At 43.5% G+C, this 26,968-nt stretch overlaps 1 protein-coding gene across 1 annotated transcript in view; it reads left to right on the plus strand.

Moving 5' to 3' along the window:
* Positions 1-26,968, plus strand: part of XYLT1 (xylosyltransferase 1) — a 458,133-nt gene that overhangs the window by 384,734 nt on the left and 46,431 nt on the right. The window contains exon 7 of the mRNA XM_075317980.1: positions 11,994-12,170. Coding sequence (XP_075174095.1) covers positions 11,994-12,170 — 177 coding nt within the window. The remainder of the gene's footprint in view (positions 1-11,993; positions 12,171-26,968) is intronic.

The following is a 26,968-nucleotide window of genomic DNA, read 5'->3' on the forward strand; positions in this document are numbered from 1 at the left end:
GATATGGCATATATTAATTGTGACCATATTCTGTACTTCCATAGATATAATGCTCATCTCCCTGTCTATCATAATCTATATTATGGCTTATTAGTGTTTGAACCAGATATTACATGAACTATAACGCACCCATTTTCTTCTCGCAAGAGTTGCTTTTTTACTTTGCCAAATTCTGCCATATTGGTAAACTTGTGAGAGGGAGAAATTAATGCACCTCAAAATTAATACAAGTATCACACCCCACTTAACTAATGCCGACCCAAGACAGGAGTTTGAAAAGAAATAGAGACCCCAATGTAAACAAAACCCAGAAAAAATGGAAATGAAATGTACCTCCCTATGTGTTTATTAGTGGCAGATCCAGTGTCAGACTGGGATAGCAGGGGCCCACCAGTAACAATGACTTTGGGTGCCACTGATCAACTACATCCACATATTACATTCACAAATTTACCTATGCTTCTATATAATATTATACTGGGTAGTTTGGAAAATGAATGATGAGATGGTTCCTTTGTCTAGTACATAGTGAAACAAGTGTAATGTGCCAAGTACATCATGTTTGGCAGTAAGTGACATACTGTAAAGGGGTCCACCTGAGGATTCTCCTGTTCCTCTGTGGGCCCGTCCGAGCCTGGTGTCAGCTGATAAGACTTATGTGTCTTCTAGTTCTCGCCACAGGCAGACACACAAGCGTAAAAGCATATATGCCAACAGTAGCAACACCACTCCAAAACCATTCATATGGGCATGTAGGTCACTGATAGATAAAGGCATATGAACCTTTATACCTCCTATCCGTTGGCTGGATTCAGAGAAATACATGATTTTTGCAGTATGCAAATGAGGCATTAAGTGCTTTGTCATGCCCTGAGCACTTAACCAACTCTGTCTTTTGAGATTATTTCCATGCTTAACGCCTCTCTCTCCATTGGGCATTAGATCAATCTGTCTAAGATATCAGGAAATCTAGCGCATGTATAGATTACCGCATTCGTAATTCTTCGCACTAAGGTGCCCTTCTACTGGCTTTATTGTAATACTATGCTTGGCCATCACAGCCATACTGTGGACTATGACATGCTAAGCATCCTCCTTGTTTTTCTATTGAATGTATAGCTTTACTGCAAAGCGCATGAGAAGAAGAATGGTGAAGCCAGTGCCCTTAGCTGCACGCAGAATAGAGGTCAACGGGCAGCATGTATCAGACACTGGCTGCATGATTTCTGCCAGGTATGTCTAGGTCTGAAATGCTGCAGAATACTTCAAAATCCATCTGGGGACCAAGCCACTCTTCTCCCTACCCATTGCCAGTGACTGACAGGTCACTTGTCACTCAAGAGGAGCTGGCTGGAAGAAGCCACCAAGATCTTGTGTGCACCAGGTCTCCAGATGATTTTCCCTACCCGTTTCCCTTCAGTGGCAGGTCTCTGTTTGTGTCAGTTATAGGGAGAGACCTATCAGTCACTGGCAGCAGTAAATGAGAATCCGCCTTTTCCAACTTGCCTTCTATGTGGCCTGATTCCTGAACAACTGTTAAAGTATGTCTTTCTAGGAAATACCGCAGCGTTTTAGCTTTAAATATACCTGGCTGAAGTCATACATAGTGCCTTTTAAAGAATTCATCACGTCTTACTCCAGACCTGACGTCATTAAGACTGGCATACAAAATACCAATCATAATAAATTGGGGCTTTGGTTTGTACCATATGCAGAATGTAAACTTAAAAATAGCACCAAAAATACAGTCCATTCATTACATAAATACAGACGCTATATAAATACAGGCCCAAGACAACATACAGACCCTAGAGCAGTCCTAAATTAATATTTGTTCACGTATAGAAGATTGGAGCCCAATAGCAAAAATCAAATTGTCCTTGCTGCGTATTGATATCCAGGACTGAAGGGCCAGTTCTTTTTTCCCTCCTCTATGCCTTTATGTTAAAATGTTGTCGATTCTCCACTCCTTAGTTATTGACAAGGCAGCTCCTTTGGAAAGAGGTATTTTGTTTAGATTTTTACCCTTTAATAGCAAAAGGGATGGGACTAACCAGTATTGTCCCCCTACACCCCCTTAATTGCTTAAATTGTCAATAGTATATAGTTATATATAAAACTATAACTACATAAACTCTATCTAAACACCCTTAAAATTCTTAACAATATGAGGATTATTGGTATTTCAGGGTGTGAATATTTTCTTTATGCGTAGTAGAATTTATTTTTACACCACATGCTCCTTTAAATCTAGGCCATTGCGCATCTCTCAGACCGCTGGTTGTCATAATTTGACTGGTTGAATTCAGCGCACATGTTAAATAATCCATTTTAATTCCATTTCAGTTACAATCACCTTTTCCTCTCAATTCCGATAACCTTTTCGTCCATTATCTCACAGAGAATTTCTGTATCATTATGAAAGGACACAGGGCAACGGATAATTGGGAAGTTTTGCTGCGCTCGAGTGAAAATGCATGCCTTTATCATTTTAACCAGCCAATTCAAGCATAAAACACATATTCACTGGGTTGTCACGTAGTATTAAACAATGTCAGGGGGATTATTTGGACGAATACACTAGTGTTAATGCCATGCTATTTATTTATAGATCCTGATATTTTCACCCAGAAATGCACTCCCTCGTCTATGTCCAATCTGATGTTCTCTTAACATTGTAAATTGGTTAGATAAACACAAATTATAGAATAGGATAAGAAAGTATTACAAAATGATACATGTACATCAGAAATATCTGACTTGTATGAACAGATATGATCTCCTGGAGCTACATCAGGGAAGTCTAATGACAACATTTCTATTCTTTCATCTGTTATGTTGTCATTTAGCATGGACCTGTATCTTTCTATATACAGGATGATAGGGATATACTCTATATCAGGAATGGACAACATTTTTTGGTCCAAGGGCCACATTATCATACTGAACCAATCCTAAGGGCCACAAACAAATTTAAAGTGGTACTTAAATAAATATAGCACCAGAACCACCATCAGTACAATAATACATCAGCAGAAGCACGTGTTAAGTATTTCAGGAGGATTTGGAGAGTTTCTGCTTTATTTCCGCTAAAATAAATCAATGTGAACACACACTAATTTACACTGAGCCTTTGGAGGGGAAACTTGCCAAATCCCCCTCATAAAAATACTCGAAACTTAGACATTTGAGATTAAATCTTAACATAGCCATGAAACACGTATGGATTTCTACATGTGTAGAAGATCAGAACCACTGCCATTACATGACTGTAGCATCACAACCACACTAAAGGCCGCTTTACACGCTGCGACATCGCTCAAGCGATCTCGTTGGGGGTCACGGAATTTGTGACGCACATCCGGCCGCTTTAGCGATGTCTTTGCGTGTGACACCTATGAGCAATTTTGAATCGTCGCAAAAACGTTCAAAATCGCTCATCGGTGACATGCCCCCCTATTCTCGATTATCGCTGCTGCAGCTAGCTATGTAGGTCCTCCTTGATGCGGCACCACACATTGCTATGTGTGTAACCGCAGGAACGAGGAACCTCACCTTACCTGCGTCCGCCCGCAATGAGGAAGGAAGGAGGTGGGCGGGATTTAACGTCCCACTCATCTCCGCCCCTCCACTTCTATTGGGCGGCGGTTCAGTGACGCTGCTGTGACGTCGCTGTGACGCTGAACGAACCGCCCCCTTAGAAAGGAGGTGGTTCGCCGATCACATAGTGTGACGGGTCTGCGCGATATTGTGCGCCACGGGCAGCGATTTGCCCATTTCACACAACCGATGGGGGCAGGTACGCATGCTAGCGATATCGGTCACGATATCGCAGCGTGTAAAGCGGCCTTTAGTACATGAACAACATCAGAACCACTGTGAGTACATGAATGCCATGTCAGATCCACTATTAGTACATGAATGCAGTGCCAGAATCACCAACAGTACATGGATGCAGTGCCAGAACCATTGTCAGTACATAAATACAACGTCAGAACCACTGTCACAACATGAATACAGTACCAGAATCACCATCAGAGCATGAACGAAATGCCAGGTCCACCATCAGTACATGTATCACAGCACCAAGCATAGTGCAGCGATCAGTTAAAATGTCAGTTTAGCCCTCTATACAATTGTATCTCTTGAACCTACAATTCCCAGTATGTCCTTAACAATGGTAAGGAGATGATAGAAGTTTTTGTTACCAGTCATCATCAGACAGCGAACCATAAGGAACCTCACTATTGATGAGACATAATCAGTATTACAAATAAACATTTACATCCAGGTACCTTATAGACAACATCTTCTCTGATTAGAATAGTTTCTGTCCCTATTGTCCCCACGTAGTTCAGATGCCATGATGAGATTCATGCCCTGAACTCATCTCTGCTGACTTCCCTTTTCTCCGCCTACAGCAACACTTTCCAACAAGATTTTCTTAAAATTAAAACTATCATTATGCTACCCATAAATAAAAATATCTCACATGGTGCGCCCATAAATAAATAATTGCCCCGCACTGTGCTTCTTGCGCAAAATATCCCTTCCCCACACCGACCCTCTGTAAAATTATGCTCCCAACACTGCTCCTCTGTATAGTATGCTCCCAACACTGTCCCTCTCCATATTATGTCCCGCATACAGCTCCTCTTCATAATATCCCCCCACACTGCACCTTTCCATAATAACCCTCCACACTGCCCCTTTCTATAATGAAACCCCAGCACACTGCCCCTCTGTTTAATATACTCCAAACAATGCCCATCTCCATATTGTCCCCCCATACTGCCACTCTCCATAATATCCCCACACACACTGCCCCTCTTCATAATATCCCTCACGCTGCCTCTCTCCATACTGTTCAACCCACATTGCCTCTTGCTTTACTGAACCCTCTTTTACAACATACCCAAAAATGTGTGTGCCTTGGCAGTAACCCCAGTCCTCCCCTCATCTAAAACAATTTACTCTTCAGATCCTTCATGGAGCGCTTTCCAGGTACTGACATCTCCGATGCCTCAGCAGAGTGATGACATCAGCAGCATGATGACCTCATCACACTTCTGCACATTGGAGCTGGAGCTGACAAGCTCTTTTTTGCTCCTTGCCACTCCCAGCGCTAAGGTTCTCCAATGTATTCGAGGGCCATATGTTGTGCAGACATAGCTGTTGTAACCTCTAATTGTAAAAATATAGTTATTAAAAAGGAGTTAGCCCCTTTGCTGCTATAACAGCTTCCTCTCTGAAAATTTTCTACTAGATTTTGGAGGTGTCTGTGGGAATTTTTGCTCATTCATTGTGACGATCATTTGTGAAGTCAGGCACTGATGTTGGAGGAGACAGCCAAGTTCAAAATCTACATTCTAGTTCATCACAATGTGGTTGGATGGGGTTGAGATGTGGGATCTGTGCAGGTCAATTTTAAGAGCAGCAAAACATTTTAGACCCGCAACACACATCCGTGTAATTTGTACGTGTGCGGTACGTATTTGCACGTACCGGAGACACGTAGACACGGAGACCCATGTTAATCAATGGTAGATGGCACACACACATAAAATCGCACGGAACGTGTGTCCGTGAGGTAAGTACGTGTGTGCGCTTTTCTACACGGACACCATGTCCGTTTTTGGCCGGCAGCACGCAGGCATGGACCCGCTTTAGTCTATGGGTCCGTGCCTGCACGTACCGCACACGGAGTATGTCCGTGTTAAGCACGTTTCGTGCGTGTGCGCTTTTACACTAGCGATCTTTTTTTTATTTTTTTTTTAATTAAATTCAGTATACTTACCTTTTTTTTTGCTGTTCTCAGTCATACTTACATTGGCGCTCGTTTTTTTTCTTCCCCCGGCTCATACCGCTCCCCGATCACCAGCGCGGCGAGGAACAGCTGTGCAGAGAATACGCGGCAACAATTACTTTGAATATGCTGGCCACTCATTAATCAATCTCGTATTCCCTGCTTTCCCCACCCACAGACGCCTGTGATTGGTTGCAGTCAGACACGCCCCCCACGCTGAGTGACAGCTGTCTCACTGCACCCAATCACAGCAGCCGGTGGGCGTGTCTGTACTGTGCAGTAAAATAAATAAATAAATAATTAAAAAAAAACGGCGTGCGGTCTCCCCCCCATTTTAATACCAGCCAGATAAAGCCATACGGCTGAAGGCTGGTATTCTCAGGATGGGGAGCCCCACGTTATGGGGAGTCCCCCAGCCTAACAATATCAGTCAGCAGCCGCCCAGAATTGCCGCATACATTAGATGCGACAGTTCTGGGACTGTACCCGGCTCTTCCCGATTTGCCCTGGTGCGTTGGCAAATCGGGGTAATAAGGAGTTATTGGCAGCCCATAGCTGACAATAAGTCCTAGATTAATCATGTCAGGCGTCTCCCCGAGATACCTTCCATGATTAATCTGTAAATTACAGTAAATAAACACACACACACGTGAAAAAATCATATATTAGAAATAAAAAACACTAACAAATTCCCTCATTACCAATTTATTAACCCCAACAAAGCCCCTATGTCCCTTTGTTACGTCTAATGCAGTCTCAAAAAGATTATGCGTTTCGGCTACTGAGCCTTCCTCATGATCTCAATATTTTGTTCAAAATTTTATGGAATTTGAATATTTTATCTATCCCTGGATGTGGATCCTTCACTGGAATTTTCCCTTTTTGAATTCTCCAACAAATTAATCTTTTTTCATTGGGTGATAATCAAGAACATTTCTTCCCAAAATATAGGTTCACCTAAATGGACATTTAATGCAGCGTTAGTTGAAACTTGTACTTGAATCTTTCGATTTAGACAAATGGAATTTTGTAAACAGCCAAAATCCCATAGACACCCTCCCCTTCCCCAATACCTTAAGAAAGATACCCAGCGGTGGGACCCCTAAACAGACATTTATGGCATAACCTTTGAATATGACATATTTTATTCACTTTAATTTCTCTTTTAACGTAATTTTAGGTTTACAAAAGTTGAAACTAGGGCATGATAGTTGTATTAGAAACTTAAAAGCCAATAATACCTTTACCTACACTTGTGTGAAGGCGAAAAGATTTGAAGTAAATAGCATAGAAGACCTAAAAGACTGTACAGTGTAGACGGAACATAATGTCCTAAAAGCAATTCAGTCTGCAGCGTAGCAACATTATAAAGAACAGTCACTTCAGCATCAATTAACTTAAACCATTTTATCTTCTTAAGTAGCCTGTATGAAACACTTTAAGAAGCAATTTCATGTTATGTTTGACCCTCTAGGATTGAGGCTATAACATCCATAGTAATCTTATTTTTATGTAAAGGATTTTCAGCCTCTACACAGTTTAATAAAAAAAGAATAAGCCATTGCTGTTTCTCTGATATTGGTGCTCGAGGCTTTTGAAATGGGATCAGGAGCTGAAAATAGGATGGCCTTTTTTTGGACTTTCCTTAATTTACCAGAGATCTTTTCTTTTGCCACTATTCATTACAGCTACTTTACATTTTATAGAAACTGATAATCAAGTGAAAACTCCATTGAAAGGGGAAGCGCCCTGCCATCTTCTTTTATCATTGTTGTTGAAATGACGCCTAATATTTAATCTATATAGTTTGAAAATGTTGTACTCGACATAAATGTCATACATATCTTTATAAGGGCTGAAGCTCCAAATGTCTATACCATAGTATCATTCGCTGTGTGGTTCCGCACTCGCGGATTACAGCAACAGCGTCAGACCCTGTTCACATTGCACAGTCCGACAGGCAACCTGCTTTCTCTTTAATGCCCAGCTCTGCTGGGCATCGGCTGAGTTGTGTCCACTGCTCCCAGCTGTGTAGAAGGAAATCCTTCTCTGAGCAGTGTGCGACTCTTCTGATAGTCATGTTCCTAATTACCATCCACATTTGTTCTCTCCCTATTTAAGGCTGGAGAGTTTGTTAGGAGATCACGGAAGATAGTATCTGTTCGTGCTCTTGCGAATATCCGGTGGCCTTGGCGATCCACTTTGGTGACCTGCAATCTGTTGCTAGTGTGGTGTGAAGTGTCCATTGGTGTGCGTTACTTCTTCCCTTATGTTTTATTTCCCCCTGTGCCTTTATTGTGGTTGTTTGCAGAGTGAATGAGTTTCAGTTTTTCCCCCTGTCCGTGTCTTTTTGGGAGGGTGCTTATCTAGGTGTTTCTTGGGGGGTGGTGCAGGGGTTTAGGTCAGGGCGTGAATGAGAGACAGAGGCATGCTGGGGGCCCAGAGCTCACTACCTAAAAGTGTACCTCTGTGTTAAGGGTCAGCACAGGGATCCCAGTGTTAGGACCAGCTCAGTTCAGCGCTATGATCCTCGGTTTTATAATGCAATTACTGTGGTTTCATGAAAATAATACCTACCCTTAAAATAAGCCCTAATATGATTTTACAATATTTTTGGATTATGCTAGAAATATAAACACTACTCCAAAAATAAGCCCTAGTTGCAGTCAAGGCCAATGTTAGGTAGAGTTAAACTGCACAATTTCACAGGGCCCCCACTATCTTAGGCATCCCAGCGTTTGTATTCCGAGGTTAAGATTGTTTAATGACCTTTGGTAGCTTTATAGTCATGTGAACATGATGTTAATCAAAGGTCTCTTAATTGTGGGACTCTAACAGAACTGAACAGGAGACAGGCTGGTGTGCAGGAGAAGTTAAAGCAAACTGGGTAATTTCACAGGTCAGTATTCAAAGCAAAAGGTGGCTACTTTAAAGAACCTAGAATATAAGACATATTTTCAGTTGTTTCACACTTTTTTAAGTATTTCATTCCACATGTGTTAATTCATAGTTTTGATGCCTTCAATGTGAATCTACAATTTTCAGAGTCATGAAAATAAACAAAACTCTTTGAATGAGAAGGTGTGTCTTAACTTTTGGTCTTTGGAGCAAAAAATAATATAAGACTCTGTCGGAGAACCACGGTATTTCTAGTGTATGACATGGGGAACTAAGATACGGAGCTCAGGGACTGATTTGAATGGTATTATTCTCTGCAGCACTGCAAAATACGTTTGTACTATGTAACCAATGTAATTCAATAATATACCCCAGTCTAATTACACTTACAGTAGATTCTAGAGAATTTCTTAACAAACGCAAGTACCTGGAAAACAAACATGTATTCAGAAATCGCTCCTGGTCATATTTGAACCAGGCTATGCTGATAAATAATTGGAAGCTACAGTAGAATATATAAAATATATAAAATATACATAGTTCTGAAGCGAGATATGTTCTAAGGGGGAAAAAAAAACATTTCCTGAGTCTGTAGGCCAATATTTACATGGCTGTCAAGTATGCTGTGATCAGCTCAGTATGGCATCATGGCCTATAAAAATGTAAATATAAGAAGAAGATAGTATATGCACATAATAAACAGCCTCCGTATATTTTCTGTCCATATAAAGATGGTAACGTAGAATTTCTTTTGTAGACTGGATGCCTTTGTAATTAGAAAGTGGCAGCAGAAGGCAGAATGTTCCTTCACTATCCAGGCATATTCTCTTTTTCTTGCCGGTTTCATCAATAGAACTTAAACAAATTACAGTAATCATCAGGATACGGATTAGGTTCCTTTCTTTTCTATGTTGCGGCTGGATTATAAATAGAAATTATATTCTCCAGCAGGTAATTTTTTTTCTCTATTTAAATCAGATTTTTTTCTTTCAAATCGAAAATGACAAAGTAAAGAATTACAGAAAAATGGATCCACCGAATGAGGAATTTCTCAATGTTGTGACTTAATTTATAGAACTTGCAAATTGTTCTTATTTTTTTAACATTATTAAGACTTTTAAATATTTCATAGAAAGAAAACGTTGTTATAGGAACCAAATAAAAATAAATGTCTTATTTGAATACATTTTTGCATATTAATTGTGACCTGGTTGTGTCATTCAACTTTTCTCTTTTTGCTACATGGCCACAAATAAGTTTTAATTTGTGAGCTCATCACTACACATAACCACAATTGAAGGTGTCCTCATGGGTGGAATGTACATGAACAGGGCTCCTCATAGGTGGAGTGAACACGAACAGGGCTCCTCCTCCTTATAATAACCAATGCATCTTATTTAAATAAACTTTAGCATATGAATTGTGACCTGGTTGTGTCATTCAACTTTTCTCTTTTTAATTTGTGATCTCTCATCACTTGACATAGCGACAATTGAAGGTGTCCTCATGGGTGGAGTGAACATGACCAGGGCTCCTCATGGGTGGAGTGAACATGACCAGGGCTCCTCCTCCTTATAATAACCAATTCATCTTATTTAAATAAACTTTAGCATATTAATTGAAGCCTCATTCAACTTTTCTCTTTTTACTACATGGGTACAAATAAGTTTTAATTTGTGAGCTCTCATCACTAGACATAACCACATTTGAAAGTGTCCTCATGGGTGGAGTGAACATGACCAGGGCTCTTCATGGGTGGACTGAACATGAACAGGGCTCCTCCTTATAATAACCAATTCATCTTATTTGAATTAACTTTAGCATATTAATTGTGACCTTGTTGTGTCATTCAACTTTTCTCTTTTTACTACATGGCCACAAATAAGCTTTAATTTATGATCTCTCATCACTAAACATAGCCACAATTGAAGGTGTCCTCATGGATGGAGTGAACATGAACAGAGCTCCTTATGGGTAGAGTGAACATGAACAGGGCTCCTTCTTTTTATAATAACGAATGCAACCTTGACAACCAATAGCCAATAATTTTGTATATACAGAGTACAACTGCATCTCAATAAATTAGAATATCATGAAAAGTTAATTTATTTCATTAATTCAATATAAAAAGGAAAAATACATATATCATATAGAGTCATTACGTGTACAGTGATCTATTTCAAGTGTTTATTTCTGTTAATGTTGATGATTATTGCTTACAGCCAATGAAAACCCAAAAGTCATTATCTCAGAAAATTAGAATAATTACCACAAAACACCTGCAAAGGTTTTCTAAGCATTTAAAATGATCCCTTAGTCTGGTTCAGTAGGCTACACAATCATGTGGAAGACTGCTGACTTGACAGATGGCCAGAAGGCAGTCATTGACACACTCGACAAGGAGGGTAAGCCACAAAGAATCTGGTTGTTCACACAGTGCTGTATCCAAGCATATTAATGGAAAATTTAGGGGAAGGAAAAAGTGTTGTAGAATAAGGTGCACAAGCAACCGGGATAACCGCAGCCTTGATAGGATTGTTAAGAAAAGGCCATTCAAACATTTGGGGGAGATTCACAAGGAGTGGACTGCTGCTGGAGTCAGTGTTAGACCGGGGCCACACGGGGCACTAGTGCGATCCTCGCATGATACTCGGCTCACACTGGCAGCCCAGCAGGAGCCGAGTGTCATGCGAGTGTCCCTGCGATTGAGTTCCAACCGTGCGAGCAGACATCAGCTGCGGGGGGCGCGCCGGCTCTGAGGAGGGGTGGGGGGGATTTCTCTCCTTCTCTCCTCCGTAGCCGTCTATTGCGATTCTCGCCCTGCACTCGTGGTACACCGGTGTACCACGAGTGCAGTGCGATTTTCTCTCGCCTTATACACTTGAATGGGTGCGATAGAAAGAGTCTCGCATTAAAATCGTAGCATGATGCGATTGTTTTCTCGGTCCGATTAGGGCTGAGAAAATAATCGCTCATGTGCGCTGACACATAGGCTAATATTGGTCCGAGTGGAATGCGATGCTTTATCGCACTCCACTCGCACCTTTTTTCTCGCCATGTGGCTTAGGCCTTAAAAGAGCCACCACACACAGACATATCCAGGACATGGATGATATTCTAATTTATTGAGATGCACTTTTATGTCTTTAAAGCTCATAGCATCTTCATACCATGTCTTACACGGCCTTTCATCCACTGTATTTTCTGTTTTCCAGTTCATTTCTTGTGTTTGATTGAGTCTTATTGACTAGGAGACCTTTAAACTTTTGTTTTCCTTTTTCCTTTTCAGTCTTTCTTTCATACTGTTTTGGAAAACAGCCCTTATTGTGACACCATGGTTGATAATAATTTGCGAATCACTAACTGGAATAGAAAACTAGGCTGCAAATGTCAATATAAACACATTGTTGACTGGTGTGGCTGCTCGCCAAATGACTTCAAGCCTTCTGACTTTCACCGCTTTCAGGTATGTATGCTTCCATTAAAACTAGATTTCTTTTATACTGATGTCTTTACTTTCCTATTGTTTCTGTTTGTAGTATGAAAATATGCATAATATTATGATAATAGTGCTTAAAATATTTTATTAGCCTTAAAGGGATATTCCCATATTATTATTATTATTATTTATTATTATAGCGCCATTTATTCCATGGCGCTTTACAAGTGGAAGAGGGTATACGTACAACAATTATACAGTGATGGTATATCATTAGGATACTGCTTAATCTTATGATTGGTGAAGGTCAGATCTTTGGAACCCCATTGATGCTGAACATTCATTCATTTAAAGCAGTAGGCCTCTTCATTTTTTTTCTCATGCATAGGACGCCTTGCCCACCTGCATAAGAACTGCAGCTCTGCTCCATTCAAGTGAAAGGGGCCTTATTACTGTTCTCAGCATGGTTAAGTGTATATAGGAATACTGCTGTGAAGGCAAAACCATAATCTGTAGGGCTCCCAAAGCTTGATTGTTGTCTGATTATAGAGATTCTAGTTGACACAAGGTCTACCTGGAGTAGTATCTGCTGGTTTGCCTTTTGCCTGCTAACAATGGAAATGGCTAATGTGGAAACAGACAGATGACATTAGGCGGAGTTCGTAGTCTTAACAGGCTGAAGATCATAACTGGTGGAATTCTTTTAAGACAGGTAACAGCCAGAAGACAAGTAATATACTTGTTGTTTGAGAAAGTGTATCTAGTGACTTGTCTATTTTGGCTCCGAGCTACCTAGGTCCCTGATTATTAGAGTTGGTGCATATCATTTTGCAGGACTTGATCCATTGGCCACATCAGTAATCTGAGGCTTCATTAAAGCCTTAGAACCGCATCTTACCTAGCGACATTTGCACCTCCTCTGTTTATTACCCTTCTTGGTGCGACATCATCATTGTGGTGTGACTTACAAGTGTCTTCTCGCCCGGCTGGCTAATATAAAGAAGATAGATGGATGACATCAGTTAAAAATTGGTTAACACGGCTTGCCTTGACATGGCTGATGGACCTGGCCAGCAGACAATTAGCTAAGTTGGAGACAATATAAGTCACTAACTATACATTTTCACATTACAATAGCTTAAAGGGATTGTCCACTACTAGGACAGTCCCTTCTGATACCACGTTTACCGCAGGTAAAATAATAAAGCCTGTAATAATATCCCGTACCGTAACCCTTACAGCAGTGCCATGGCTCACAGTGCCAGGGCTCATGTAATGTTGACATCACACAAGCCCCATGTCCAATCAGCGCCAGCTTTTCTCTCCCTGCCTTGGGACCAAACAAGCAATCAACAGTAAGTGAGTACAGCCATAGCGCTCACTTCCTGTAGATTAACTCATTTGGTCCGAAGGTGGAGAGAGAAAAGCCGGCGCTGATTGTACGCAGAGCTTGCGTGATGTAGGAAGGGCGGCACCACTGGAAGGGCACCGGTATGGGAAGTGAGTATAGGCTTTATTATTTTACCTGGATAAACATGTGGAGTCAGAAGGGGTTGTCCTCATAGTGGACAGCAACCTTTTTGTTCACACATCAGGCATTTGGAAAAGAAGGGCACTAGCTATGTAAAAATCCTTGGCATCTATAGGATGCAAGGCGAAAACAGCATGCACAATGTAAGTAGAACCAAAGCTTCCAGCACAAGCAGGAGACCTCGATGAATACCGGGCACTGCTTACCACGTGTACCACTGATGTGTTATCACCGTGAAAAAGTCCGTCTTTGCTTGAAAGGAATCACTCGTATTCCACTGCTTCCCACTCACATGTGATTAACCGCTAGGAAGATTACAAAGATCAGGGGTGCTCTCGCCATAGGATAAGTTCCAAAAGTTCATCAATGAATAGAGCTGGCAGCTCTCACTTGATCCAACGTTGCTTTATTGCAAAAGTGGGTACATCAGACCGGCGCCCTTAGTGGTGGGAAACGGTGCCGTCGACCAGCGTGCTCCCTCCCCCGCACCTCCCCCTCTTTGCCTGTCTGATGTACACACTTCTGTAATAAAGCAACGTTGGATCAAGTGGGTGCTGCTGTCGCGGGCGGGGAGGAGGGTGTCAGCACACCGCGCTCACCCCTTCTGCTCGGGTCCGGCTGCTCAGTGGTGGCTCGAGCCGTAGGCCGGATCCCGGGGGTTTCCTCGAGCGGCACTCCTCGCCCGTGAGTGAAAGGGGGGTTTGTTGGGTGCGGGGATTGTTATAGTTCGTGACGCCACCCACGGTTGTGGTGATTTCACCACCGCTGCTCGGTGCGGGGGTCCCGGGGATGGTGAAGGGGAGCAGCCTGGTGTTGTGTTGCCCCTCCGTGGGTAGGGGTTGGTGATCCCGGGGCCCAGTGGGGTGCAGGGGCGCAGGGGCAGTGCTGTGCCTTGCGGCACTGAGGTACTCACTCAGCCAGTAAACACGACACAGTTCTCGGTAAACAAACGGCTGGTTGGACGGGTCCCTCGGACGGTTCACGGTGCTGCGGTTCCCTGCAGTTAGCGGTGACGGTCTCTTCCCTGCACCTTGTAAATGTTTGTTTGGTAGCGATGGATTCCCACCGGTTACCCGCTCCCCGACTACAATCTGGGCCGGAGGAGCTCCACACTTTGCCTGCAGGCGCCAGCCCTGGGAAACTTGTGCCTTGGCGGTGGCGGTGTTCTCCCTTCTATGGTTGGACCTTTGCCTTCAATCAGGACTTGCTTGTTGGGAGATCTACGTCCCCTTCACTATCGGATTTAGCAATTTACAGCGACTCCAAGCCTTGCTGGGATCCGAAAAGCCCCTGCTCTGGTGCTGACTGCCCTTTGTATCCGCTCCAGACCACCGGGCACACAGCCAACGGGGTCCTTTCAGTAACCTCCAGACAGTCCCACTGCAGACCTTCACCGCCGTCTGCTGACCTTGCTGACTCCGTCTGGGCACCCAGCCACAGACCAACTTCAGGCTTTCTGTCACTTCACTGCTGTTTCACTTCACTTTAGCTCCCTCCTGAGCTACACTCTGTTGTTTACTCAAGCTCTTCCCTGAGCTGACTCCTTCCACACCTCCGTCCAAACTCTATCTGCCTGGTACTTCCTGCCTCCAGAACTGTGACCTCCTAGGTGGGCGGACACCAACCGCCTGGCTCCACCCCCTGGTGTGGACACCAGTCCCTGGAGGAAGGCAACAAGGATTTGTACGTTAGCTGGTGTACCTGCAGGGAATGTGGGGTGTGTGTGTGTTGTGATCTGTGACCCCTGGCTTGCCCAGGGCGTCACACTGCCATCTCTATTCATTGATGAAGCAGGAGACCTCACCCAAAGTCCAAAAGGAGGACAAGTAGAAGGAAGCCACCATCGACTATTAGGAAATCAACTTCAGCCATGACAGACCCTAATGAATTTTTAGTTTGTCACTTTTGCCTTGCAAATCTGTCAATTGCTTTACTGAAATCTCTAGTTGCTAAATAGGATACAGAATACAATTGGATGTTTTAAATGTGAGAGTGCCAGGGACAGTGATAACACAAGGGAAACCTGGCAAATGCAGACCATGAAGGCCCAGAATCTGCTTTGTAAACATCCTTTATGCTTGTTAAGCTAATGGCAGGCCAGATAAAGGCCTTATTGTGACTCTTATGTCCAAGGTTTCAGCAATACCTGGTGTGTTAATCTGCTGAATGTGTATCACTCAGGTTTTGTCTTCAGCTTGCAAAAATTATTCTAAAAATCCTTTCTTGCCAATAACGTCTTGAGCTTCCTCTAAAGATCCTTGCCTGTTTGTTAGAGGTGCCCAGCATGCTGCGGGAGCATTAAATGTATGCAAATAAACATCATTTACATTCAGCAAGCTTTGTATGAGAATGAATTTATGTTCGCACTTAATGGATGTTTTGACAACTAAAGGCAAGAGTTGGACAGGTCTAGTCTACAGCATTTATCTTTCAGCCGAGATATATCAATGTAGAATCAGCTCAGCCGCGACCTTGATTTGTTCTGCATCCACTTGTGAAGGTCGCGAAGAAGCAGCAACAGCTTAGCTTCTACAGCAGACGAGATATTCATGGACATCAGCCAGACAGTTTCGAACATGAACTGACCATTAAACGATATCTCACTGCAGATGCCAAACAACCTTTTTTTTTATCGCTCTTTTATTAACGAAATGTCCTGAGTAATCCGAGTATTTAGTTACCATTTCGCTGGAATTGGGTACACTTTGTCTGTAAGCTGTATTCCTTCACTGATCTTCTCACTTGGGAAAAGAGGCCAGTTTTGGTCGACATGTAATTGCTGCAAACAATATCCACTTCTCTGAAAAGCCAATAGTCCTAGTAGAAATCAATGCCTTCTCCTGTGATGTATTTGGCATTGTCTAGACATAATTAAAAGCTATAGGTCGTACAGAACATTTTACACTTAGTTTCTAATATGGATACTGAATACTGTGAATGCATTCTACAGAAGAACCTTTCGGATTGATTTTACTTTATAGTAGTCTGAACTGACCCTTAGGGGTACTTTGCACAGTACGACATCGCAAGCCGATGCTGCGATGCCGAGCGCGATAGTCCCCACCCCCGTCGCAGCTGCGATATCCTTGTGATAGCTGCCGTAGCGAACATTATCGCTACGGCAGCTTCACATGGACTCACCTGTCCTGGGACGTCGCTCTGGCCGGCGACCCGCCTCCTTATTAAGGGGGCAGGTCGTGCGGCGTCACAGCGACGTCACACGGCAGGCGGCCGATAGGAGCGGAGGGGCGGAGATGAGCGGGATGTAAACATCCCGCCCACCTCCTTCCTTCCGCATATCCTACGGAAGCCGCGGTGACGCCGGTAGGAGATGTTCCTCGCTCCTGCGACTTCACACACAGCGATGTGTGCTGCCGCAGTAGCGAGGAACAACATCGGACCGTCGCGTCAGCGTAATTATGGATTACGCCGACGCTGCACCGATGATACGATTACGACGCTTTTGCGCTCGTTAATCATATCATCGAACCTTTACACACTACGATGTCGCATGCGATGCCGGAAGTACGTCATTTTCAATTTGACCCCACCGACATCGCACCTGCGATGTCGTAGTGTGCAAAGCCCGCCTTACTCATTGAAATATAACCCCCAATTCACATAAAGGACTAGAAGCACAAAAAATAATGAGGACCTATCCCTAGTCTTGAATAATTCCATTATAATGCTTATAAACCATGCCAGGCAGAGGTACTGTTAATAGGGCCCACCAATAAGATTGACTGGAGGCCTACTGCTCAGCTACCCTCTTTTACAAATGTACCTCTACTTCTATATAATAATAAACTTGATAGTTTGTTAAATGAATGATGAGGTTCTGCCTTTGTCTGTACAAAGTGAATCAAATGTGTTGTGCCAACTACAGCCCGTACAGGGGCCCACCAGGGGATTCTCCGCCTCTCCTATGGTCCAGTCCGGAATAATTAAATCCAAGTCTTTATTGTCTTAGCTAGGTACAGGTCTATGCATTTCAGGGGTCGCAGCCCTCTCCCTCAGGACAATATAGCACCGACAAGGATAGTGTCACTGCTATGTTGTCTTGAGGAAGGGGGCTGCGGCCCCTGAAACGCGTAGACTTGTACCTAGCTAATAAAATAAAGACTTGGATTTAATCCGACTTGAATTGGTGATAAGTGCTGCGTGATATCCATTTTTCCTTCCAAGATTTCATCCATTTCTTCGAGGCTGCAGCTTTTCCACCCACTACTATGCAATTAATGGTTTTGTGACCCTTCACAACCCTTATGGCAGAGTGTTCCTATTTATATTCCATTGGTTTATATCTGGTAAGAGCCTATGCACCTTTTTTCCACAGTCTCTTGAAATATTCGATGGTCCAGTCCGAGCATCTTTATAAATCTTGTAGAGAGTGGTTCATCACCTGAGTGGAAATGTGAACTCATCACTAATTATTAAAGGGAACCTGGGTGCATATTGCTAATCCCTGCCTAACAGTTCCTGTATCTAGAAGCATAGATAAAGAGATCTTTAGAAAAAGTATTTCTAAAGATCCTTTATGATATGCTAATGAGCGCAGGGACTACTTACAAGGGCATTAGTTCCTGCACTCATTCCGCCCTCTTAGCATGTTAGGTTGCCCCTCTGGGCGTGCTAACATGCTATTCAATGCTCACTGCCCAGTGTCATCATCAGCAGTGATGCGTGTGCCTGTATCTGTTGCACCGCCTCAGAACTTCGGGCTTAGGGTCAGTGTGTATGATCAGAAGTCACCGCACTTCTGGTCATGCACAGTATGAAGCCGCGTGTACGTGTCAGAGAGGTCTAGTGCACATGACCGTAAGTGCCAGGACTTCTGATCCATGCGCACTGACATTAAACCCAGCATTCTGAGGTGGTGCAACAGACACAGGTACACGCATCACTGCCGATGATGACACTGTGCAGTGGATATTGAATAGCTTGTTACCACGTCCCTGTGGGCGTGCTAACATACTAAGAGGCTGGAATGAGAGCAGGAACTAACGCCCTTGTGACTAGTCCCTGCGCTCATTAGCATATCATAAAAGATCTTTAGAAATACTTTTTCTAAAGATCTCTTGATCTATGCTACTAGATACAGGGACGGTTAGACAGGGATTAGAAACATGCACCCAGAACTGCTCGTGGTTCTGGGTGCATATTGCACCTGACAGGTTCATTTTAAGCTGTAGTCTTAGGTAAGAACTTTGTATTAGTCCCCCAAGGAGCTTCAAATTACATCTTAGCATGTTTTGCCCCATTTACATTTTTGGATAGAAATGCAGAAATGTTGATCTTGGAGAAAAAAGTGCTCCTTAAGCTCAAAATGTTGATGTCGAAGGAGACTGGTTTTGATTTTCACTTCCTATCATAGGATGATCTTCTTCTGTCTCGACTTCTTGCCGCATCAAGATCAATATTGTCATCTAGAATGAAACCTTTATACTAGATGTTCCTTGAATGGGGTTTTCCTGGAATTGTGTTTGTCACTTATCCAGAGAACAATTGATAAATGTATGATTTTTTTAGGGGGTGGCGACTGCTTGGACCTTCACCTATCGCCAGAATGAGGTTTGATGAAAGAAGCTGTAGCACAAATGTGTGACCACTGTTCCATTCACTTCCATGGAACTGATGAAACATTATTTGCCAGAATTGGTGAGGATCCCAGTGGTAGTACCCCAACGATCATCAATCTATTACTATGGATAGGTGATAAATGTATTCAGTGGGGAGACCAATTTAAAATAGTCAAATAAACCCAAAGACCAAATATACTAATTCTCATAAATCCCAGTAACAAGATAGTAATAAATGAGGATCATTTTTATAAATATTTGTTTGTTTGAGGATTATAGGAATTTTAGTATAGTAAAACCGGAAAAAAAAGGAAAAATGGGACGAAAAAAGAGTATCCGATCACAAAAAGACCTAAAAGGGTATTTGTGACCAACAAACAAAAAACCACACCTGTACATTAAAATATGATGTAGATAATTATGTGCTAGACGTCCAGAACACAAGGTCCTTCAATGTTGTAGGAGATTATTGGGTCCTGATTGTAATCTTGTGTGCAGTGCGTAAAACTTAACATTAAAAAACTAAAATAACGAGGAGATACTTTTTTTTTTCTAAAAATATGATCTTTTATTTTTTGTGTACAGCAGATGAATGGTTCACAATTGTTACCACCTAAAAACAAAGGGTTGATATGTAGTCTGTGTAACCTTAGAGACACACAGGTCTGCATGACACCAGTGGACACAAATAAGAGGAACTTAATGAAAGTCTGTTTTCTTATATTTTAGAAATTAAAGAATGGATAAAAAAATCTTGTAGGGGAATTTACTATATTATTATAGCACATTTTGGGGATTTTTGTTACCCTGGGGACGAGAGGACCCCTGGCGAGCAATGCAACACAAGCAAAACAATACCATGGATGGCCCTGGCACTAGGCTGTGGGGTCACCTCCTAACACTCACCTGAGGTTGATCCATGCACTTCCTAACTTTCCTAGACAGGTCATTCCCCCTGTGCACCATCACATGCCTAGGACCTCGCTGGCCCGGAATTCACCCTGACTAGTGTGAGGACCATGCAGAAACAAAGGTTCCAGGCGGCAAACAATCCAAGGTGCACGTGTCCAAGGAAGGCATCCACAGTATAACTTGAACAAAGGACCGGCACTCCAAGTCTTCTGGAATTTTTTACACTTTATTCCACATCATAAGACAGGCGTAAATAAGGCGTTTCGGCTAATAGTGAGCCTTTTTCACCTCTATAGTGTGAGGACCAGCGATATTGCTAGTCTCACCACTACCAAAAAAACAACACGAGGAAGGTTAGACAAATAGAGAAAAGACACACAAAAAAAGTTCTCCAAGCTACTCAAGCAGGAAGCTTCTCAACTGCAACAGAAACAACACCTCAGCTTCTCCAGAGCAAGGCTCCTTCAAAGTGGTCAGTTTAAAATGAGCAATAGCCGGCATAGGAGAGACTGAGGAGTGACTTTATATAGTGGTGTGGTGTGGCTGCCGTTGATGTTACTAGCAGGATTGAAAAGAGACCTTAACCCCTGCAGCACCAAATTAAATGAAATACGCTCCTAGTAATGAGTGGATTCTAAATGGATCTGCGACTAACCAAATGCTGAGATCTTCTGATCCTCAATCCCCCTGAAGTCTCAGCAGGTCGTGACACACTCGTGACACTAATAAAAGTTACAAATTATTGCACATGGCATGTTAGCGGGGATTAGTGGTAGGTGCGGGCCTGCAACAATCCAAGAAATACATAGTGTCAAAGCCAGCTTCCGACTTTAGGACAGGCCAGATTTGCTGAAGACTCTTGTAATAGTGATATGTCACCATAGCTGACCTTATAAAAATAGTGACACGCTAGTTCGAGACCTGGAGGAATGGCTCCTGGAAGGAAAGTACAGCTTTCACTTCAGAGCAGATGGGAGGGTTTATGGATCACGTACTCCAGATAGTCAGGGACACCTTAGTGTAGCGCCCCTGAGCCACTCAGGGCACTACAAGGAACTGCATCCTCTTTGGGATGCAGGACCTACCCCCTGGGACCTGGAGTACAAGTGCGGATACCACCAAAACACAACCAAAATCCTAGTTCTCCACTCCACTCCAGGCATAGAGGGTTAACCATGTAAGGGGATGGTCGCCGTGGAAGGAATAAGTCCCGGGATTAGCCAGCCTGGTGGGAGGGGTCAGCAGTCAGTCTAGAGAAGTGAGGAACACAGAGAGGTGTGCGGACGTACCAGAGCTGGGTCCGTGCAGCGGTGACCCTGGGGGCACGGGAGAGAGGTCGCCAGGGCGAGTACGGACAAGTACCACTGGGACCGGAGCAAGCACGGGGTACAGGGCCCTAGAACAGGTGCCAGTTCTACACGGCTTGATAAATACCTGCCCGGTGAGGACACCTTCATGGACTTCGCCGAACCAAATAATCCGGGGGCATCAGCAGTAAACTAGGATCGGGGTTCGGACACTTACCTCCCCACAGGGTCCGCACTGCCCGCCGTACAGAGAAGAAGACTGTACCCCCAAAGGGGACAGTTGGGCCCCAAAACGCTCCATGCTACGGGGACCCAACCAAGAGAGAGTGCCAGGGACAGAGCAACCTGGGTCACTCCATTGGCACTGTTACTCCAAGGGACCTGAACCAGTAATCCAAGGGCCTGAGTGAGTAGAGACTGTTCAAGACAACCTGGTGTGGTCTCCGTTATTACCCTGCCACATCTCCCAGGCACGGCCCTATCTGCGGAGGGCCTAAAACCATTGCTGCAACCACCACCAGCTCTGGGAGTACCCACACTCAGCAACGACGGTTCCCACCATTAACCGCAACCCACAGGTGGCGTCACGAACATTAACTCTTCTCTCCCCTGTAAATACCCCTTTTACAAAAGAAGCCCCAGGGCACGGGACCGGGCAATGGCCACCAGAGTGACATCCCCATTTGCAACCACCCGGGACCGAGTACCCCCCTTCCCTGGGCGACACATTAGCATCAGGGAATGACCATTGAACAATTGTGGTTGCAACGAGCAGCAGTTTTAGGCTATGTGCGCACTTACCGGATTTTGCCACGGATTTTCTGTGGATTTGCTGCATGTTTCGCTGCAGAAAATGTTCATAACATCTCTGCAGTGAATCACCAGCAAATCCTATGGAAAAAAAAAATCCTGTGCGCACTGGGCGGACTTTGACAGCTGCATGTTTTGCTGCGGGATTCCCGCAGCAAAAACAATTGCATGTCACTTCCTTTCCGCAGGTAGCTGCGGGATTTCACTAATGTAATGTAAAAATCCCGCAGGGAACAGCCTTCGGAAAAACCGCACCAATTCCGCACCAAATCCGCAACAAAACGCGACAATCCGCATGAGGATTTGGGTCAGGATTTGTTGCGGTTTTTTTCCGCAGGTGAGGAAATCTTTGAGAGCATGCGGAATTTTCTCAAGAAAATTCCATTTCCCAGTGCGCACATAGCCTAAAACTCCGCCGTCTCAATCAAGCTGCTACCAGAGCCCTACACCTACATTAGGTATCATTCCAGGTCTCCTATCTAGCACTGTCAGCAGTTTTGCTGACAAACTCCCCTTAAATATGAATTGTAGGTTTTAAGATAGATTTAGTATAAAAGAAACTTAGTATTTCAAAATCATTAAGAAGACAATGATTGAATGATACATTTATGTCAGCTTTATTGTGCCCCGTAGAGTCGTTTGTGCGGAAAATGTGATTTTAGAGTAAAAAAAAGACAAATCTATGTCCAGTAAAATGTAACACAATAGCGTATGGAAAAAACATTAAATTTAATATCCATCAGAGTAAAAGCCGTCTTTCCAGCCACAATGTGAAGAACACCTGTGGCCACGAGCCGCTCGACAGCCATGTGGTTTTATATTGCTGCTCAGCTACTAAAAGTCACACGTGTCCATTAGAAGGCTATGTGAACATTTGCCGTTAATCCTCGTCTTCAGCTATACATTTTTCTTCTATTTTTTATGCATTATATTCATAGTTTAGTTTGATAAATTTGATTCAAACATTCGTCAGAATTGTGAAACTAAAACTTTTTTTTCAAAGTGACAAAATGTCACTAATCTGCTCTTTATTTTTGAGACACTTTTGGGACATTTCAAGTTTTAGCAAGCTGGTGACAACATCCACTATATTTTGAGACACTTTTTCCAGCTGAAAGTTGATAGTAAATGGTCAATTTGTTACTGAATATTTATGTGTTGAGCTTTGGTGCAAGTGAATCCAAAATTGGTGAAGATTGGGGCAAGTGTATCCTTAAAACTGTCTATGGTAAAATAAGTAATTTTTAGCCAATAACTATGTTCTTCGAAGTATAGGCTTTTGCTTTGTAGAGAGAGATCTGATGTGCAAAACAGTTCAAGTCCATTGATGTTCCCCTGGTGTTCTTCCAGCCTGACTTGCTTATACTGCAATTCTTGTTATCTAGATTTCTCTTGACTGGCACATCGATTCTCTGCAAAACATAGTAAATAGCCTGTTCGGAAGTATGAGAACTTGATCTCGGGTGCCATCTTTTGAATGTAGCAATCCTAAAAGTCAGCATTGACCCTTTAAAAAGCCTTGCAACATGACTTGGGATGAGAAGGGAAACTAGAAACTCCATATTCAGACACGTGTTTCGGGGTGTTGCCCCTCCTCAGTGTAAAGTAGGAGATCTGATTTAGCATGGTGAGATTATGGGTCTACACGCAACAACATCGCTAACTAAATATCGTTGGGGTCACAGAATTCGTGACACACATCTGGCCTCGTTAGCGACGTCGTTGCGTGTGACACCTACGAGCGTCCGCTAACGATCAAAAATACTCACCTAATTGTTAATCGTTGACACGTCGTTAATTTCCAAAATATCGTTGCTGGTGCAGGACGCAGGTTGTTCGTCGTTCCTGAGGCAGCACACATCACTATGTGTGACACCCCGGGAACGACGAACAACAGCGTTCCTGCGTCCTCTGGCAATGAGGTGGGCGTGTCATTAATGCGGCTGGTCTCCGCCCCTCCGCTTCTATTGGCGGGCCGCTGTGTGATGTCGCTGTGACGGCGCACGGACCTCCCACTTAAAAAAGAGGTTGTTCGCCGCCCACAGCGACGTCGCTATGAAGGTAAGTATGTGTGATGCGCACCGGCGATATTGTTCGCCACGGGCAGCGATTTGCCTGTGACACACAAACGATGGGAGCGGGTGCAATCGCTAGCGACATCACTAGCAATGTTGCAGCGTGTAAAGCGCCCTTAAGGCTGGAGTCACACTTGTGTGTGACTCGTGCGAGTATCGGATCGAACTGCCCAGACCGGCCGGCTTCTCTTCTGCCAGGAGTGGCTCCGCTGTATGTATTTCTATGATGCTGACCCGCTCCTGTCAGGAGAGCCATGGCCGGTGGGGGCAGTGTGATCCGATACTCGCACGAGTCACACGCCAGTGTGACTCCGGCCTAAGGCGAATCATTGTTACTAGGAGGCAAGCCTATTCAGCCATTCCACTACTATCATTTTGTAAAATTGTGCAGACAAGTTTCCTTTAAGGAAACAAAAGTGAAAAACATTTTAATGTCTAAGATGGACTACATGGGGTGATGTATGACACATGCATTGACCAAAGTGTGATGCACTGTTTCTTGCAGAACTATTCCATCAAGATATTTAAGATGTTTTTGTTTTTTATTTCTTTATTTTAATAGAATTTAGTCCTAAGAGTTTGGAGCACATGCAGTGTAGGACATCTCAGACGTGGAAGATCCCTCAAACAGAAAACGTTTGAACAGTATTTTAAGCATTCCTAAACTTTAAAGTGTTTCGGAAATGTTGCCGGAATCCCCGAAAAAACAAGATTCTAAAGGTACCGTCACACATAATGAGATCGCTAGCGAGATCGCTACTGAGTCACGGTTTCTGTGACGCAGTAGCGATCCCGTTAGCGATCTTGTTATGTGTGACACCTACCAGCGATCAGGCCCCTGCTGTGAGGTCGCCGGTCGTTGCAGAATGGTCCAGGCCATTTTCTTCAAAGGCGATGTCCTGCTGGGCAGGACACATCGCTGTGTTTGACACTGTGTGACAGGGTCACAGTGACTGCTGAGATCGTTATACAGGTTGCTACTGCGACCTGTATCGTTCCTGCATCGTTGGTAAGGCCTGACTGTGTGACATCTCACCAGCGACCTCCCAGCGACTTACCAGCGATCCCTATCAGGTTGCATCGTTTTCGGGATCGCTGGTAAGTCGTTGTGTGTGACTGGGCCTTAACTCTTATGAGGTTGACGGTGTCACTTTGACATTCATCTGGGCTTTGTCCTGGCACATAAGCGGACAGATTTTGCTTTTGTGCACAAGTAAAAAAGACAAACACTGCAAACACTGTTGGGATGGTAGCCAGATAGAGTCCAAAATGACTTCCTTAGCCTCATAGAAGTGAATGGTTCCATTGGGGATCCTGTTGGAATCCCTGAAAAAAAGGATTCTGACAAAAAATATGATGCAATGCTCAGTGATTTTGTCATGGCCGGGGATAGAAGACATATTGGCCATATAGTACAATAGAAAGGGAAGGGGAAAGGAATGCCCTATCTCTAGGAAAAGGGGGAAGTGTTGACCCCTGACAACAACCTGTAGCTAACCCTCACTGCCCTCACCAACTCTATTCAGGTTCTGCACCTGTCGCCGAGCAGGAATACCTCATGTTAGGCAAAGCCTGATCTGGTCTCTAAGTAAGGATGGTGGGTACAAGTGCTTGTCACATCAAGAGGAGGAGGGGAGGAAATATGTTGCTTATGAATAAGGAGTCTACTTTCTCCGAAACGCGTCAAGCGTAACTATATTCTACACTTGGTTGGAATTACTTTTTTATGAATTTTGAACAAAGAATCTTTTTATTATGTCGGTGCTGCATCTTCTCTCCTCCCCTCCTTCTCTTGATGTGACTGATTATTCAGCTGTGGAAGCCAAACCACTTGTTCTGTGCACCGGACCAGAAGTTGGAGATACCTGCTCTGGAGTGGTGAGCTGAACTAAATTCCTTATTTGTGTTTTATAAGTGCTTGTCACCACCACTAACGCTAAGTGAGACAAAAAGAAACAATACAGGAGAAACACAAATGCTACTACCTGAGCCCATGTAGATAGCAAAAGTCAAACACTTATATGAGGAGGAGCTACCCCAGAAGTTTCTGCAGCAACAGGACATAACCGCCTCAGACCACAGCTAGGAACAACTATAAACCGCACCCAAATCACCCCAGGGTAAGGTTAATAAAGGAAGTCAGAGACTGGCAACTTAGAAGAAAAGCTGACAGTTTCCCAGGGTCATAGAGTCCGCTGCTGCAGAAACAGGGAACTGTCAGATAACAACATGTTCTGCCAATCTCTGGGATTTTCTAACACTCGGTGCCATTGGATTGTTAGCTGGCCATGACACCTCCGTGACAGGCCATGCCACATCCGTGACAGATTTGTACTGTGTTTATTTTTAACCTAGCCTTATATTAACCACAGTGTTCGATAATGAGATCCCTCACTCCCTCAACCTACATCATTTTGGTAATTATGTCCCGTGACCCAAATGAACACTAAATTAGATCATTGTAATACGGTGACTCTTCCCCCTGGTATGCTTATACTTAGTATACTATACACAAAATAACAAATTTAATTCTTTTTTTATTTTATGTATATTGGATAGGACAGGTTTATAGATCAAACTTCCAGTTAATGGTTCATTGAGAGTCTATCCT

Source organism: Anomaloglossus baeobatrachus, chromosome 7 (assembly GCF_048569485.1).
Source record: "Anomaloglossus baeobatrachus isolate aAnoBae1 chromosome 7, aAnoBae1.hap1, whole genome shotgun sequence".
NCBI lineage: Eukaryota > Metazoa > Chordata > Amphibia > Anura > Aromobatidae > Anomaloglossus > Anomaloglossus baeobatrachus.